This window comes from Galeopterus variegatus, unplaced genomic scaffold, assembly GCF_000696425.1.
Source record: "Galeopterus variegatus unplaced genomic scaffold, G_variegatus-3.0.2 Scaffold2206, whole genome shotgun sequence".
NCBI classification, from domain to species: domain Eukaryota; kingdom Metazoa; phylum Chordata; class Mammalia; order Dermoptera; family Cynocephalidae; genus Galeopterus; species Galeopterus variegatus.
This window is the reverse complement of record NW_007728317.1, coordinates 2,104-19,470: the sequence shown is the minus strand read 5'-3', so window position 1 is coordinate 19,470 and position 17,367 is coordinate 2,104. Positions and strand designations below refer to the sequence as shown.

Genomic DNA, 17,367 nt, shown 5'->3' with positions numbered 1-17,367 from the left:
TGGATAAGTGCGCCACTTGGGAAGCGCGGCGGCGCTCCTGCCCGAGGGTTCGGATCCCACAAACAGACCGGTTCCCGCTCACTGACTGAGCGAGGCGCGGGAGCAACACCGAGGGTTGCGGTCCCGTTGCCGGTCCCCGGTCCGGTACGGGGACAACACTGAGGGTTGCGATCCGTTGCCAGACACGGAAAAAGACAAAAAGACAAAAAAAAAAAACACATTATATCCCCTAAATATGTACAATTATTGTCAATTAAAATAAAATAAAACTTTTAAAAAATCACACATTTTGTTGCTTTTTTGTTCATGTAATATACTTACATTGAATGTAATGTTCATAAGGCAATATCAATGAAAAAGTATCTAGACATTTTACATTTCACATGTAATAAAAATTGTCATAATAGAACTTTTCACTCTGACTCACACATCCCTGAAATAAAATTTCAGCCAATCTCCATACCACTTTCGTTTCATTCCTCCTGCCTATTGCTAGACATAATCAGGTTCTAAGCCCACAACTGAAAAGTTAAATGTGTTAGTCTGTTTCTGTGGCTTACAACAAAATACCTGATACTGGGTAATTTATAAAGAAAATGAAATTTATTGCTTATAGTTTCTGAGGCTGGGAAGTCCAAAATCCAGGGAACACATCTGGTGATGGCTTTCTTTAGTAATGACTTCAGTGATGGCAGGGTATCACATTGCAAAAGTGGTAAAGTAGAGAGAGCAAGAGAGACTAACCTCATCATTCACTCTCCTTTTAAAGCCCTACAAACCACGTCCATGACCACCATTTTAATCCATTCACTACTACATGGTCCTACAATCTAATCACCTCTTCAAAGCTCCACCTTTCAATTACCATAATAGGATTTCCTGCCCTCTTAACAGTCACAGATGGGGGCTGAGTTTCTAATACATGAAACTTGGGAGATACAATTCAAGCTTCAGTGAGTTTGGGGGGACATTCAATCCACTACATTAATATTGAACTGAATGGTGCTTTTTAGTCATTTTTCAAGTAAAAAATTGAAAGAAAGGGTATAAGACTCATTATGCCCAGTGTGTCTCATTGTCCCATAAAAGCCTCAAACTAGAGTCTTCATTTTCCCTTATCCAAAACTATGCTTCCTTTATTCATTCACTCACTCAGCAAGCAAAGAATACACAGCAATATGCCAGTGTTTTAGATGCTTGTTAAGGAAATGAAGAGATGGGGAAAGAGCTAGTCCCAACACTCTCTGTCTTACCCACATGGGTCAATTAAATTGAATGTTCAACAGAAGAGGGGGACCATCTTATTTGGTGCAGGGGACAAAGAGAGAGATGACACTAACAAGTGTCCCCTCCCTTCCCTTCCCCTCAGCCATACTTCTGGTTCTTCAGGATAAAAAAAAACAGAAACAATTGAAAGCTCAGAATCTAGTTTAGGATCTGCACACACTGGAATTTAAGGAACTATTTTTTGACGTCCAACAACTCACAACCCAACCCTGCTCAGGAGAACTCGAACAACTAGACATTTCTGGGGGGTTTTATAGGCTTAGAATGATTCTGAATAAAAAATACACTAGAAGTATTAGTTCAAAACAGAAAAATACAACCAAATATTTTCACTATTAGTTTTCACATTTTGTGAAATTTATCCTTGTTTCCCAAAGCCCAACTTTATCAATTGGGATGGAATTCTCTAGTGAAAGAGAAGAGTCACTCATCTCTATACAGCATTCTCTCCTATACAGAGCAAAACAAAGAAGCAGGGGAAAATGGTTTTGGGCCTACTCTTTGTAGCAAAAATTGATATCTCAAAGCCCAAACAATAAAATATCTTGTGTTTGTTGCCTTACTTAAAGTTAATTTACACACAATTCTAACAAATTTAGTGATAAGGCTTCCAAGCCCACTAAAATTAATAAATAACAGATTAAAAGTGGTTCGATAGGACTTCCCCTTTCAGCTCTGACATGTAAAGAACATGAAGGCTATGACTCCCATTGTCACAGCAGGAAAAATACTTCACAAACTGAAAATTAGAGATGGTTTCACTGGTTAATTCTATTAAACATTTAAAGAAGAAATCACACCAATTCTCTACAATCTTTTTAAGAATAGAATATGAGGAAACACTTCTTAACTTACTCTGTGAGGCCAGCATTACACTAATACTAACAACCAGATAAAGAAGGATTTTGAATGTTCTCACCACAAAGAAATGATAAATGTTTGAGGTGGTGGATATACTAATTACCCTGATTTGATCATTACACAGTGTATACATGTATTGAAACATCACATTGTACTCCATAAATACTAGTATGTACAATTATTGTGTGTCAATTAAAAATTTAAAAAATAGACTTTAGAAAAGTGAAAGATAAAAGGCTGAGAGGGAGACTCTGAGAGTTGGAAGGCGTCACAGGGCTTCTGCGCCCATTCTTGATTCAACTAGAACAGCTACCCTTTTTTTTTCCCTTTTTTAAATACATACTGTCACTCTATAAAATGTCTTGAATGAAGAGTTATATATCTAAATATTTTTGTAAACAACTTAGGCATCATATGAACTAGCAGAAGATGAGCTCTTCAATACACAGTTTCAAGCTTTGACTGTAACAAGGAGCGGAAACACAAATGGAGGAGATACATGAGATTCTGATGTTTGTCTCTAATGCACAGTTGCTGTACTTCTCAGTTGACTCCAACCTTAATAGATATCTTATTCCTTTAGGAAAAGGAGAATCTTTGTAATTTGGAAAAGAAATCCTCCAGCCTCTCTGGGGGAAAAGGGTTTCCTGTTAGCCCCAATACTCTAAAAGAGGTAAGCAATGAATTTATATGTCCACTCATGTCCTTATAAGTCAGAAGATATACCTCAGTTTTATGTGATTAGCTGAATAGCAAAAACACTAACTTACATAATTTGTGAAAGCACTCTATGCTTTGGTGGTTTTCCTGCCTTTCATTACTTATGCTTTGAAGCATTTTAAGGACTATCTTTGTGTCTAATGCAAATGCACATCATCTGTGTGTGTGTGTATATCTACATTTCTTGGCAGTGACATTGGGGGGTAACTTAGAGTTTCAAAAAATTTAGGATCTAGACCAAGATGAGTCTTTAATTCTCCTCTTACCTTCCTTTAATCTTCTCTCTCTCCTCCTCCCCTCTCTTACTTTACTTCTTTTTCTCTTGAGTTTTATAGAACATGAAAACCGCCCCAAGCATTCTGAGAGATAGTCTGGTTTCTTTCTTTTCTCCATTTCTTCCCTCCCCCCCATGTTGTTTCTGCTATTTCCCTCCTAAACTGGAAACTCCTATTTATATTAAGCTGTACCTACTCTTTATCCCAAACATTCCTCTTTCCGTAAGTCCCTGTCACCACTCTTCCTCAATACTTCTGATAGAGCTATGCTGCTAGAATGGTAGACTTTTTTAAGCATGATTTGAAAATTATCACCTTGACTGAGAAAGAAAGTAATTTTCTTTGTATTTATTCTTTTTTCTAAAAAAGCTTTCATAAGAATTTGCATAACCAAAAAAACTCCCTTTATTTATAAGTTGCTTATAAAAAGACAAAAGAGTTAGGAATTCCTACATAGAAAATATTGTTTTGTGTGTAGGTATGTGAAATAAAATGCTTCTCACAATAAAAAGTGTGACTAAATATGTGCCTCAGAAGCATTTTGTGAAATATTTCTACAAAAGCTGTATTAGATCATTGAGATTCATAGTCTCTCTCCATTATTCAGAACATGGAACTGATTCACAAGGGGTGGTGGTGGATGGAATGTCAGGAAAATGTCACCAAGGCGGGTAGGGGCAGATCTTTTGAGTCCTGTTAAGTTCTATTTTATTTATGATGGGAAGCATGAAGTGGTTTTAAGCAGGGAGGTGACATTATTTGATATCCATTTGTTAAAGATCACTCTGGGCTGCTCTGCAGATACTGGATTATAAGGAGCAAGAGGGGATGCAGGGAAACTAGTGTGGACATGGATGCAAGAGTAGAGACTGGAGACACTGATGGCTTGAATTAGAGAAATGGCAGAGAGATGGAGAGAATTAGCTGGGTTAGGATATATTGTGGAAGTAGAGTTGACAGCTCTTGCTGATAGATTGGGTGTGGGGATGAAATAAATAAAGGGAGGGGTCAGGAAAGATGCCACTATTCCAGTTTGAATAAGAAGGTGGATGGTGGGTGTCTTTTACTGAGATAGGGAAGACTGGGGAAGGAATAGGTTGAAGAGGGAAGATTTGGAGTTTGACTCCGGACATCATGAGTTTTTTTGATTTGTTGGGCTCTAGGGTATCTTCATCTCCTAATAAAAGAATAAAATTTTTCCTTTTCTGTTAAGGAGTTGGTCTTTCTTTTTCCTGCAGACTTCTTGGTGTCAAAAGCACATTTGGCTCTTTGACTATTTTTCTGTGTCTGCAGCTCTTGGTCTTGTTTGTAGTTCTGCATTCTCTTTCATGTACCAAGCAGACTTGACTCACAGAATATTGCGATTTTCTTTTTTCTTTTTTCCTTTGTCATTCTGCTGTCTTTCATTCTCTCCTCTTTTCTTGTTTTTAAAGGAGTGATGAATTATAACCTAACTCTTTTAAAGAATTCCCACTTTTGGCAAATAGCATACATTTTTGAAGCGATTAATTAAGTTGTACAGTCTATGCTCATGTAAAGAATCAAACCTTGGCTTCGAACATTGTGTCGCACCCACAAACTAGCCTTTAGAACATTAAAAAAAAAGAAAACAAACAATAACCACAGCAAACAATTCCCACTGTATACTACAGCATCTTCTCAGGCTGCTGCAACTGTTGACCTGATCAAGCTTGGAACACAGCAACCCAACCCCGAAGAAGTCCCTCGGCTGCTGCTCTATGGAGGCTGATTCAAACTCTATGACAGGAAAGGGAGTCTCTGAAGAGGATGCCTCTGGGAATAAAAGGAAATCTCTTTCCCCACAGAAGCCTTTTCTTCTTTAGTTTCTCCACAGGGAACTCTCCTAGGAGTAGTAATCTACGTGGTAGTCACTGCCAGGAACTCAGTATTGAAATGGATTCTGAAGTCCCATCTCAGCTTGAAGGGAAAGAGCACTATAATTATCCCTTTCTTCCTTGGTCATGAAATGCCAAGAATTTGCCAGATTTAAGTTTTGCCCTTTCTGTCATTTCTGATCTTTTTCCCAAATAGCTTTTCTGTCCTTTGATGACTTAACCATCAGAAGTGACACATTCTCATCTTAGCTGCTAAAATCACTTATGAAAGAAGTTTATCACTCCATTGATCCTTACTCTTGGAGTTTACTTTGGGGTTCACACAGAAAAAAAGAAAGCCTTCCCATTAATTGCTATGAGCTTAAAAAGTGGGGCAAACTGTAGTAATATCTTTTAATTAGGAAAAATGTCATAACAGGCAAGGAACTCTTCAACTGTTTGAAGAAAAGAGAGCCGGGAAATATGCTTGATATTCACTAACTTATCTCAATTAATCCTCATAATAATTTTTCAAAGAAGGTATTGTGCTCATTTTACAGTCGAAGAAACAGATGCTTTGAGATGTTAAATAAATTCTTTAAGGTCTCAAAGCTAAAATATGAGCCTCTGCCTATCAGTCTCCAAATGCAGATGGCTAAGTGAGTTACATTCAAGATTCGGAAAACATTTTTGGCAATCCTATAGCACATGGGAGCTGGTTTGCACTAGTACTAGTTGCAGTAGTACGAGTTTAGTAATGCTCCTTTTACTTCTCCTGATATGCTAAACGCTTGCTCCTGAGGTCTTTTGAGTGAGTTACATTCAAGATTCAGAAAACATTTTTGGCAATCCTATAGCACATGGGAGCTGGTTTGCACTAGTACTAGTTGCAGTAGTAGGAGTTTAGTAATGCTCCTTTTACTTCTCCTGATATGCTAAACGCTTGCTCCTGAGGTCTTTTCACATTACTCTTTTCACTCTTCACCTGGCTAATCTACTAGCCATTTATGACTAGCTTAAACAGCCCTTTTTCCAGAAAGTCATTCCCAAATTTCCAAGAATATGTTCCTGTAGAACCCAAATATCTCTGTCACCACTTTGATAATACCTTTGTATTCTTCACCAAACTATAAACTTCTTGAAGGCAGGTCTGTGTCTTCTTGGCCCCTCTATCTTCCATGTCTTGTACCATACCTTGTCCTTTTTGGGCACTCAGTATTTGTTGAAGATAATGAAAAAGCAGGTAAGGAAGTGTTTTAATCTCAGTATCTCACTGTGCAAAATTGGTTCCACTTTTGCCAGCCTTAATAATAAAGTGGTTAATTATTCCTGAAGACTGAAATGGAGGCTGTTGTTTAGGTCATAACTTAATGAGTGCCCCAAGCCTCTGTTTTAGTACAGTTGGCCCTCCATATCCGTGGGTTCTGCATCCGTGAATTCAACCAACTGCAGATTTAAAATGTTTGGGAAAAAAATTTCCATGAAGTTTCAAAAGCAAAAGTTGAATTTTCTGAGCACTGAGTACTGTGTTGAATTCATGCAAATGAAGTGATGTGTCAGCATTGTATTCGTTACTCTAAGTAATCTAGAGAAGACCGAAAGTATACAGGAGGATGTACTTAGGTTATCTGTAAAAACTACACTATTTTATATGACATTTTGGTATCCAAGGGAGTCCTGGAACCAATCCCCCACAGATGCTGAGGGATGACTGTATATAAGGCCTTTGGGGGTCCTGCAGTTATTTAAAAAAGGTAAGTATTGGTCAAACTCACAGAACCCTAGGAGAATTAATTGGTACCATGAACCCAAAACACTGTGGGAACTAAGTATCTCTATTATCTGCCTAACTCTGAAATGATCCTTTGTAAATAAAAAAAGAGGAAAGATCTCTTCTTCTAGTCCCATATTTCTATTTTCTCTAGTTCCAGCTCTCACCCAATACAATATCCAAGCCACCTTCTTATTACAAGGGGTTGGAAGAAAGAGATGTAATCAGTATAATAAGACTGCAAATTCACTCACCATAACTTCCACTATTGAGCAAACTATCATGCATATTGTTTCTAACTGACATAATCTCCCTCATAATCCCCTAGGTACAGGGGAATAGTCTAATCCCATTTAATATATCATCCAATCTAATAAATAAAGAAATCTTTTGTTAGATATCATGTCTTTTGGGTAAAAACGATCAGTATTATTTTTTCTACTCCTGCCCTTCCTCTTATTTACACACACCACTCACTCTACATTGACATATGGGTCACAGTAGTTGTAGAATGAATGACCTCATCCTCCTGGTCAACTCCAGACCCTTGCAGGCCCCACTGTGCAATGGTTGGTCTGGCATACTTATTTGACATGGTTGACCTGGTCCATCTGGGGGCATTCTGCTGGTATCCACTGCTGGTATTTGCAGCTGTAAATTTGTGGACTTTTCTTCCTTGACTTGGCCAGGGCCTGGTGGAATATCACTGCTGACTCATTGCATTAACCAAGTCTCTAGTTTCTATAAACTTGATGCTTTAACCTCTGCCATATATGCATATGCTAGTCACACCTTGTTCTGGACATCTTGATAATATTCCTGAGTCACCTTGCCTCAGTCTCCTGCTTCCCTCATTAACCCTCCCTACCTAGAGAGGAGGAATTCTCCTGTGGGGGTTGGAGGGTGGATTTAAATCAATCCTGAGTCCATACTCCCAACCACCTCCTTTATCAGGCTCTCACACTCTGAGTCACTGTACACCTGACCCTCCCTACCTAGAGAGGAGGAATTCTCCTGGGGGGGTTGGAGGGTGGATTTAAATCAATCCAGAGTCCATACTCCCAACCACCTCCTTTATCAGGCTCTCACACTCTGAGTCACTGTACACCTGCCTTAATCATTCCAGGGCCAAGTACCAGACAACTAGAGGTGCTTCTTTGCCCCAGAGCTGAAATCATTAGAACTAGCCAATCCTAAGCTTGTTTACACTTCCTTGCCTGTTCCTTCCCACAGAAACCACAATGAAGGCTTTAAGCCATAGTTCCTCTCTCTCCCTCAGCCTCCTAATCAACCCTGGTGATTTCCACCCATGGCATGGCATGCTCCTTCCTCCTGAGAACTGTAACAAACTATCTTTTCAATGACAATTGTCTCCTGATCAGTTGGCCTTATTATTCCTCATAAGTTCTATTAATATACTACCTTTTAAAGCCCTCCACTACCTTTCTCTTGGCTTTCAGTGGCTATAACCCATTCTAAGTCTGTAATACATCTTCCATACAGTCCCCAGGTTTGGGTATTTCACTCTCAGCTTCTGTTCTGAGGTCAACTCAACCCTGCAAGGGTGTAGAGTTGCCCAAGTCAGGCTTTCTGCCTCCCGACTCAATGTCTGTGCTGCACAGGAATTGAGGGAGGTTCAGGAATCAAACTAGATACTGTGTCTGGTTTGGGGGGGGGGTTATGAATATTCATGAGATACAAAGCTGATTGTCACCCCTTGTGCCCATGATGTGAGGGCCAGATTCCTACTGGCAGCGTACCTATTACCACAAATTGCATTTCTACCCCATGTCCCCCACCCAATTATCCCCAATGTCCCTCTCCCTCCCCCTTTCCTCCCCACTCCACTTTGTAGCCCGAGGAATGTTCTTCTCTCCCTCTGCAAGTCCAATGCATCACTGTGGTCTTTCTTTCCTTCCTTCTTTCTCTCNTTTTTGTTGTTGTTGTTGTTGTTGTTGTTGTTGTGAGGACACTTGGTGTGTTCTAAGGGTGTTGGGATTATTACAAAGTTTTGAGACCTTGATTGTCCTCATTGGCTTTTGATGTGTTTGAACAAGTTTCACATCCTCAGGCTTCGGTTCCCATTTAACCAAAATATTACAATTTATCTCAGGTATTTCTCAAAATACTAATAAGTATTTCCATAAAATCCATGTATAAAAAGCTGTGGTGTCAACGCACATTATTGAAACTATAAAAATAGACATCATCCCCATGCTATGTTTCAATATTTGCTAAACGTTTTACAAATATCTCTTTTCATCCTTCTAACAATCTCATGAAATAAGAATTATCTCCATATTGAAGTTTAGGAAACTGAGGCTCAGTGTAGTTAAGTAGCTTGCCCAAGGTCAGATCACTAGCAGTGCATTTGGTCCATAGGACAACAGTTTTCATTGACCAGGTTTTTAAATAAATAATTTAATATTCTAAATGTTGCTCTCCTTTTAGTATACTCAGTATATGTTAATGCTTGGGTATTCAAAAAAAAAAAAAACATGTTTTGAGATGTCCTTTCAACTATATCAAAATCCTATAGGAATTTGGCCCAAAAGATTCTAAGAAGTCATGGTCACTAGATCACTAAAATAGGTGAGCCTTGGTTTGTTATGCCCAGTCCTTACATTTCTTGAAGGAACTGTTACTGTTTATCACCTTTTGTTAAAGGACTATATCCCCTCACTACTTTTAGGTTACTGCCATCTGAACTGGTATAAAAGAGAATTGGTGAAAAGGTGAATCAAAGAAGTGGAGAATGGAAGAACTAAATACCTTCAATTTTAATGTTATGTTTATTTCTTTAACACTTCATTCAGGGTAAAAGACACCTCTAGTACCAAAACAATTACAGTTTTCGAACCAGCTGTTTTCTGCCAAATATCTGTTAGACTGTGTTTTCAACGGGTTTCTTTACTATTTTATTGTTACCATTATAGAATATTAGGAAGTTTTCAATTTCAGAATTTGTGACATTTGGTCTTTAGTGGGAGAAAGGTTAAAGTGTTCCAATAACATTTTTCTAATTAAAACGAGCATTAATCAGCCAAACTGCAAAGTATTATTATCATAGTGTGAACTATCTGGCCCTGCATTCCAGCTTTGTCACTTTCTAGCTGCATGACCTTGGGCAAGTTTACTTAACCTCTCTGTACCCCAGATTCTTTATCTGGAAGATAGGGTAGTTTTAGGGATAGTAATAAGGGTTGCAGTTCAGGATTATTATAAGAATCAAATGAGATATTGTATATAAATCATCATATCTGTCACATAGTAAGCTCATATATTAGCTAGTATAAGCAAATAATTGTTAAGTTAACATGCAGATATTTTTTGTGATCATCATGTTGGAGGGCTGCTTATAAATTTGGTAACCTATATTTGCATTAATTTTTATATATTTCAAAAGCCTGAGCTTAATATTAAAATGATTAAACCTAAAGAATCTTTAATTAGGAAGTCACTTTACTATTGAAGACATTTGAGGGGACAAGAAAAATTTGAGTAAGTGTCAAGTTGGGAAATATCTTGCCTTAGAAATCTGAAAAAGATGCAATAGTCAACTGGAGAATTTTTAAGTGCATAGGGGCTCCTTGGCCAAGATCTTTTCAAATTAAAGAGTAACTAGAAGGATGCCTTCTATGGAAACTTCATGTGGATTTGGAGTGTGTTTATGTGACTGGAATATTATCACAACTTTCAATTTCCCTGTTTACTCGTTCTTCCTCTTCATCTTCTTCATTCTCCCCTTTCGTGTCCTCTTCACACGGGCATCTGTGCCATCACACAGAACTGTCCAGACAGACACGGGGAGAGCTGCTTACTTGCTGTGTCCACTGGCTATTTTGCCATCCACACGGCAACCATCATAATAATTTGTGAGGCACTATAGAAGTGAAAGATGGGTTTTTAAACAATTGTCTTGGTTCAGTAGTAAATTCTTCTACTGTCTAGTATCTTATCAAATGCTAGCCCAAATCTCTTAGTGAACATAAGTATAAGCTGAATAATTTTTTTAAATAATTCTGTGTTAAAATTCCAAAACTTCTTCATAAATGCATAATTCTTCATTTCTTCAGTGATCTATTTCAGTTAGTCAAGCTTTGCTGTTTTACTTTACATTTGCATTTAAAGCACTTTAGAAGTCTGGAAGAAAGGAAAAAACAGCATAAAGAAGGCCTCTATCTGAGTGACACTTTGCCTCGAAAGAAAACTACACCTTCCATCTCCCCACATTTCAGCAGTGCTACTATGGGGAGAAGCACCGCCCCAAAGGTAGGACACGGGAAGAACCACAGGCTTCACATTCCGTGGGTCTTCTTGTCACTGTATTGACGAACGTGCAAAGGCCTTCAAGGAAATGCTAAGTAATAAGCTATTAAATTTGCTTCTGAAGCAGACATCGTAACTAAATTGCATTTTCTATTCTATTCAGAGGACATTTGGAATTGTACACTCTGGGGCCAAAGAATGTTGTCCAGGGTATTTTCTACCACCACAACACAGGTGATGGGTGGCATTCACTTATATGACAGACTCCCGTGGCTACATCCCAGTTTTAGAAATAAGATAGGATATAGGCTCTGGGTTCCAGGAATAACAACAATAAACATTTATTGAGTTATTTCTACATTCCTGACATTGGGCTCAGCCCTTTGTGTGGATTGTCTCATTTTAAAACCCAGCAACACTATTTGGTAGTGGTAGTAATTATCATCCCAATTATATGTGTGGATAAACTGAGGTGTAAGGAAGCTAATCGACTAACCCTCGGTAGGTAGTGGAGCTGGAATGTGAACCCATATGCTCTGATGCCTACACCCTCCTCTGAGGGTCACTGCAGAAACAAAGAACAAGGCAAGTGAGAAGGAGGCTCTGAGTGGGACAGATTTTTGAACCTTTCCCCTGTACTTAATCAGAGTAACTTTGTTTTCATCTATTTTATAAATTGGTGTTTAAGTATATTTTATTTACATGAAGGATTTGCTATTTAAAAAGAATGATAAAACCACTGGGCTATTAATGGGGTTGTTTTCAGCCTCCTAGATAACTAGGGTAGATGCATTTGCGGAAATGTAGATCTTCCCTGTCCTTTTGCATGGTGTGCATGCGTCTCGGCCCTGCCCTGCCCTCTGCTTGTTATGCATGAAGAACTTTCAGTCATTCTCTCAGGTGATTTTGGACAATGTTTTCCCCACCTGTCTTCATTTTTGGAATTGCTGCCTTTGGAGGAAGTGCTGTGAGGTTGAGACTGCTGTGGAACTTCTTGGAAGGGACAGTGACTTGCCTTTACCATTTAGCATCAGCAAATGGGACACAAAGACCTACCCTCACACCCTCTACACTTGAAAAGGGGCTGTGGACACAGGGATGGGGCCATTTCCCAAAGGGCCATTGGTACAGTTTGCCTGAAACACTTCCGCCTTGTTGTCACAGGCTCACCTGCCCCTAGGACAGAGCAACAGCTGTGGCAGTGTGCTCCCTCACTCGCTGGCAACCATGACCAAAGACTCAGAATCCCGGAGGATGCTCAGAGGTATGATGTACCTTTTAAATTAAATATCATGGTCTTATGTTAAGCATTAGAATTCGTTAGGGAGAAGGAGTGAGAATGGGGTTGGGGATGATTAGAGAGGGAATCAACCAAAGTCCTGGATGTTACTCTTAATGTGTTTCCTTTGGGGAGGGATGTGTACAAGGGTACTTCCAAAAGTTCATGGAAGGATTTGTACTATCTTTCAGTTCTATTTTCCATGAACTTTTGACAGTGCCTTGTACATATATCCTTATTGTTGTACCAAGGTAACGTTTCTTGCTCATGTATATAGTTGGTACCTTTCAAACATACCCATTGTCTTAGTCTGTTTTCTGTGGCTATGAGGCTGGGTAATTTATAAAGAAAAGAGGTTATTTTGGAGGCCAGGAAATTCAAGATTGGCTGTCTGCTTCTGGTCAGCTTCTGGTGGGGCCTCCTGCTGTGCATAACACAGTGGAGAAGGGGAAGGGGGATGGGGCCGTGCAAAAGGCAAAACAGGAGGAGCAGCCTCACTTTAGGACATCCCGCTCTTGAGGTCACTAATCCAGTCCCACAAAAGCGAGGTCCCCTCACTTCTGCCAAAATTAACCCAATCCCGAGAGAGTGGCATTAATTGCTCTTAATGACCTAATCACAACGTAAAAGCTGCACCTTTCAACACTGCCACACCAGGAACCAAATTTCCAACACATGAATTTCTAGGGAACACACTTAAACCACAGCACCCATTGTACTTTATAAATTCAATTGAACTCTCAAACCAGAAAGGCCCCTAGAAAGTTACTAACTTTCCAATTTGATTGGTAGAAGGAGAAGAGAGACCACTGAGATCCATGTACCTGATTTGTGGCTGAATCACTATTTGAAATCAGCATTGTGCTAAATAGTCATTGAACTGACACAGTAAATATGAGTAGAGCACTAGTGGCCCCGAACAAATTTCCTCAAGGATTTTAATGTACGTTTGAGATTTTATACAGTGTAGTTAGGTTTCAGGTGGACTTTGACTCTCAGCTTATTTTCTTTGTCATAATACATTGCCTTTAAAAGGGGTTCTTCAGTAGTCTTTGTGGGGTTAGAAGAAATTACTATAACGTAGTTCCAGAGGTGAGCTTCTTGTTGAGAGGATTAGATTTATTATTTTAATATAGTAGTTTGGGTCAACAACTTATATTGGTGATAACTTTTAAGCAGGCATGGTGCTAGATACCAAGAATGACATGATCTTTGCCTTTGAAATGCTTATAGAAGGATACCTAACAGATGATTTTAATAAAATGTGGTAAATGCAATGATGTAGGTATGACGGGGATATAAAAGGTGTGATGGCAGACATTTGGCTTCCAAATATGTTCTAGCATTAATGGGATTGAAACCCTTCCCTCTAAGCAGGCTGGAATTGAGTTCTCACTGCTTGGCCTCTCTGCTAATGGTGCAAGGGATAATCACTAGTTTCTCATTGGGGAGGTGAGACGGAAATTAGTGTATATACACACAAACACTCATACATATATAGATCTTTATGTGTGTGTATTTATAACATTTGCATGTGTGTATATGTAATATATATTACTTGAATAAGTTTTTCAAATCATTACTAGAAGTGACTTAAGAGTTAGTAGAGGTTGTAGTATTTATAAGAGATTTATAATGCATTAGGGTACTTCAAAAAGTTTCTGGAAAGATTTGTATTATCTTTTAATTCTATTTTTTCACAAACTTTTTGAAGTACCTTCATATCAGAAAGATTTACACTGGTAATAATTGAATCAAGTACATTCAATTGAACTCTAGTTGGCTTTTTTTTTCATAATTTCTTAATAAGCTAAAAATATCTCTTAATATTTATAAATAATAAAGATAAATGAACCTTTCTATTTTGGCTTTCATTTATCACAATTAACTGGTGGGTCAAGTCTATTTTCTGTTGAAGCATTTTCAGTAATATTAATAGACTTCTTTTTAAATGTGTTTTCCCCACTGGCTGAAAACATCAAAGCTTGAATTGACCACAACATCAACAAAGACCATTCAGCATATTCATGTGCTTTACCTATTACAGTGATTTAGGGAAAGATCGAGCACTTGGGAAAGAGGGTGGGATCACAAATTAGTATACTCTATGTTGAAAGTATTTTCTCAAAACAGAGAGTAAGAAAAACTAGACCTTAGTAGCAAATGGATAGATTTGTAAAAAATCAAGAGCTGTTAACATTATCAGGTAAGAGTTTTCTTGTGAGAGTATGGTGAAACTGAAGGAATGTTTGATTTCTATTTTTCTAACCTTTGCTTTTTCTTCACATAACGGAATCCCCATGCTAGTTTCACAGAGGAAAACAGCCAAGTTCCCTGGGTCACGTTATGGATAGACCCTTCGCAAAATCTGTTGTCTCTGATTTACCTTTTGTGCCCTTGTTCTTCATTTATATGTCTTTGGTACACCTGAGAAGGCTGCAGTTTCAGTCTTACTCTGCTGCAGCTCTAAAGGGGTGTTCCTGTTAAAGAGTTTCATGTGCTGCTGCCAGGACAGCTTCTGAAGAAACAGAGAACTGTCATGTGTGTGTTGATCCAGGGAGATGTGTCATGTGAGGCCAGCCCCGCCTTTGGCTCCCCGCAGCAGAGGAGGAGCGATCAGGGACTGGAGTTCTTAGAGCCATGGTAAATAGTTGAAATTGGCAGAATTTTCTACACAGCCCTTACTGGTGGCCCACAAAGACCAGGAGGATTGAATCATAGTTTCATTTAGAATTGTTTCATTAGTACTTGTTGGCTTCATTAAAATAGCAAATGTGAGTATAATTCCATGGTTTTGAAAAAATTGTACCTAGCACATTTTTAATAACTTGAATTTAGTAGACTCTTATCATTTTCTTTTACTTGTACAATTAACTTAAATTCGACATTTTTTTGCTGCTATTCATAATGGATACATCAAGGACAGTGGTGTAAGTATAAGCCTTCCTCAGTGAGCACCGTTGTAATAGAACTGATGTGAGTCACGCAAACAATGAACTCTGAGAGCAGAGCTTAACGCAGAGCCGAGGAACTGCACTCCTGAAGTTGCAATGGTTATTGGCTTTTATACAACTTGTGACCTGTTCCTTTGCAAGCTTTTGGATGAATGAAATCTTTGTCCTTTTGTTTTTTGTTAAATGCAGGAAAGTCCAAGAAAGGTATGACAACCTCCTTGTGTGGTGTTTTTGTTTCCAGCAAATGTCAAAAAGTCATTGTCAAGTCATCTTTAAGAAATGATCAGATTTAAAACTGTACAGTGGTGGATTTTTAGTCTCATGATTATTCCTTTTACACAATAGAGAAAAATATTCTCACATTTGCAAGAAACACAATGCTGGGTGCAGCTGCAGTTCACTCACAGGCAGCTGCATGACCGTCTTAATTTTGCCTTTTTATCGCAAGGTCAGACCATGCAGGAAACATGAGAGCTATGGAAACATTGTTTTGTAAGACTCAGGTCTATAAAAAGAAAAGAGTGGGCATTGTGATGTATATGGGCTAAGGGTAAAACATGATGTTTCTCCTTTATAAAGGCCAGGGATAAATAAGGCAGCGTACAGTGGGGGGATGGGAGGATTTAGGAAGCTTTTACTTATTCGTTCCATATAAGCCTGTTTTATAAGAAAAGACTTAAGTGACTTGAATAAGTAAGATGGTGACTTGAATAACTAAGATGGTTATTACCATGGCTAGGTGGTAGAGATGTAGGATGTTAGAGGAACTGTTACGAAGTTCGGTGGACTGTGCTTCAAATAATAGAATGGCATTTTACAAACCTTAGCTCTTAAAAACTGTTTGCTACTGTTTGGAAAAAGAATTGTTTTATAGATATAATCTTGTTTTTATTCTTCTTATTTTCTGGTTGACAAATATGTGTGAGAGATTTTTTTTTTCCTATAACAAACCTCTTTTGACTAACTATGCATGTGTCATAAGTCTTTTTTTGTTTTAACTTTTTCTCTGTAAACTTAGATTTAATCTAAAAATGTAAACATCATACCTTGTTAATCTGGTATTGTTACTAACACCATCAATGATTGCATGTCGGAAGTATTGTACATTTTTCCTGTCCCCATGTCATCTTTTTTGATTTTGTATCTTTTTGCTTTTCTTTACCATTGTCCTCCTTCGTCCCTGACTATTCCTGTACCTTCTTCTGCTGTGGACTGTCATTAGGAAGAATGAACTCCTCAGCAGGTGAGCTATGGTAGGCTGAATTGTCAGAAATCTGGTTAGGTTTATCTTCTTAAACCCAGGTTATATTTTAAGTCATCTCTTCTATATTAAGGCCCAGGTAACCATATAAAAGTATATAACACACATTTGGATTATATTGGTATGTGTCTACATATCTCACAATGGTTAGCTCACAAAGGACTTTTCAGGTCCAATTAGCCAGAATTCATAGAGACCAGCATTAAAAATAGTCATAAGGATAATTGGGCCTTGCACATCTATCTGATCTGTTGGCTCTCCTGATAGTAAAAAGAGCTGAGTTGGGTTTTGTTCCTTGTACGTGCTATGATTAGCAACAAGTCTCAGGTATTATCAGGTCTCGGTTTATAAACCTGATAAACTGTCCCTTCAAACACTTATTTCTGTCTGGATTTAGAGCATTTTCAAGGCACTTTTTACTTTTTAGTTGCTTTCCCACTGCTGAAGTTATTCTTGCTACAAAATTAAAAAACAAAAACAGAAATTAAGTAAGTAGTCTCACAGGTTGGGAAAGTCTCATTTTTTCCCATTCCAGTTTCTTTGCTCCACCTCAAAGAAGAGATGCATTCCACTTCCTTATTTAGCCACTTCTATAGTTGGAATTCATAGATGAAAAAATGAATTTATTCAATGATTCTATTTTGCGACATCTATATGCTAAATAAACAAGGATGCTGTGGTGAACAGGACATCTGCCATGTCTTCCTCCCTGATAAAGCTTACACTGAGTGCAGGCTAAGCCCAGCTTATAGCTCTTCTGGTACTCCTTCCCTGCACCAGAAGTTCTTCTTGGGCTTCCTACCAGGTTATCCGCCGCCCGCAATTGATCCCCTGATCTTCAGTGGTGTTTCCTCT

General features: G+C 38.4%; 1 protein-coding gene across 1 annotated transcript in view; it reads left to right on the top strand.

The window, feature by feature from the left end:
- LOC103597131 (pleckstrin homology-like domain family B member 2) overlaps positions 1-16,494 on the top strand; it is a gene marked incomplete at its 3' end in the record, with an annotated part of 18,455 nt that extends 1,961 nt beyond the window's left edge. The window contains exons 2-5 of the mRNA XM_008580928.1: positions 2,732-2,821; positions 10,881-11,021; positions 12,183-12,282; positions 16,474-16,494. Of these exons, the coding sequence (XP_008579150.1) occupies positions 2,732-2,821; positions 10,881-11,021; positions 12,183-12,282; positions 16,474-16,494 (352 nt within the window). The remainder of the gene's footprint in view (positions 1-2,731; positions 2,822-10,880; positions 11,022-12,182; positions 12,283-16,473) is intronic.
- Between the last annotated feature and the right edge of the window lie 873 nt (positions 16,495-17,367).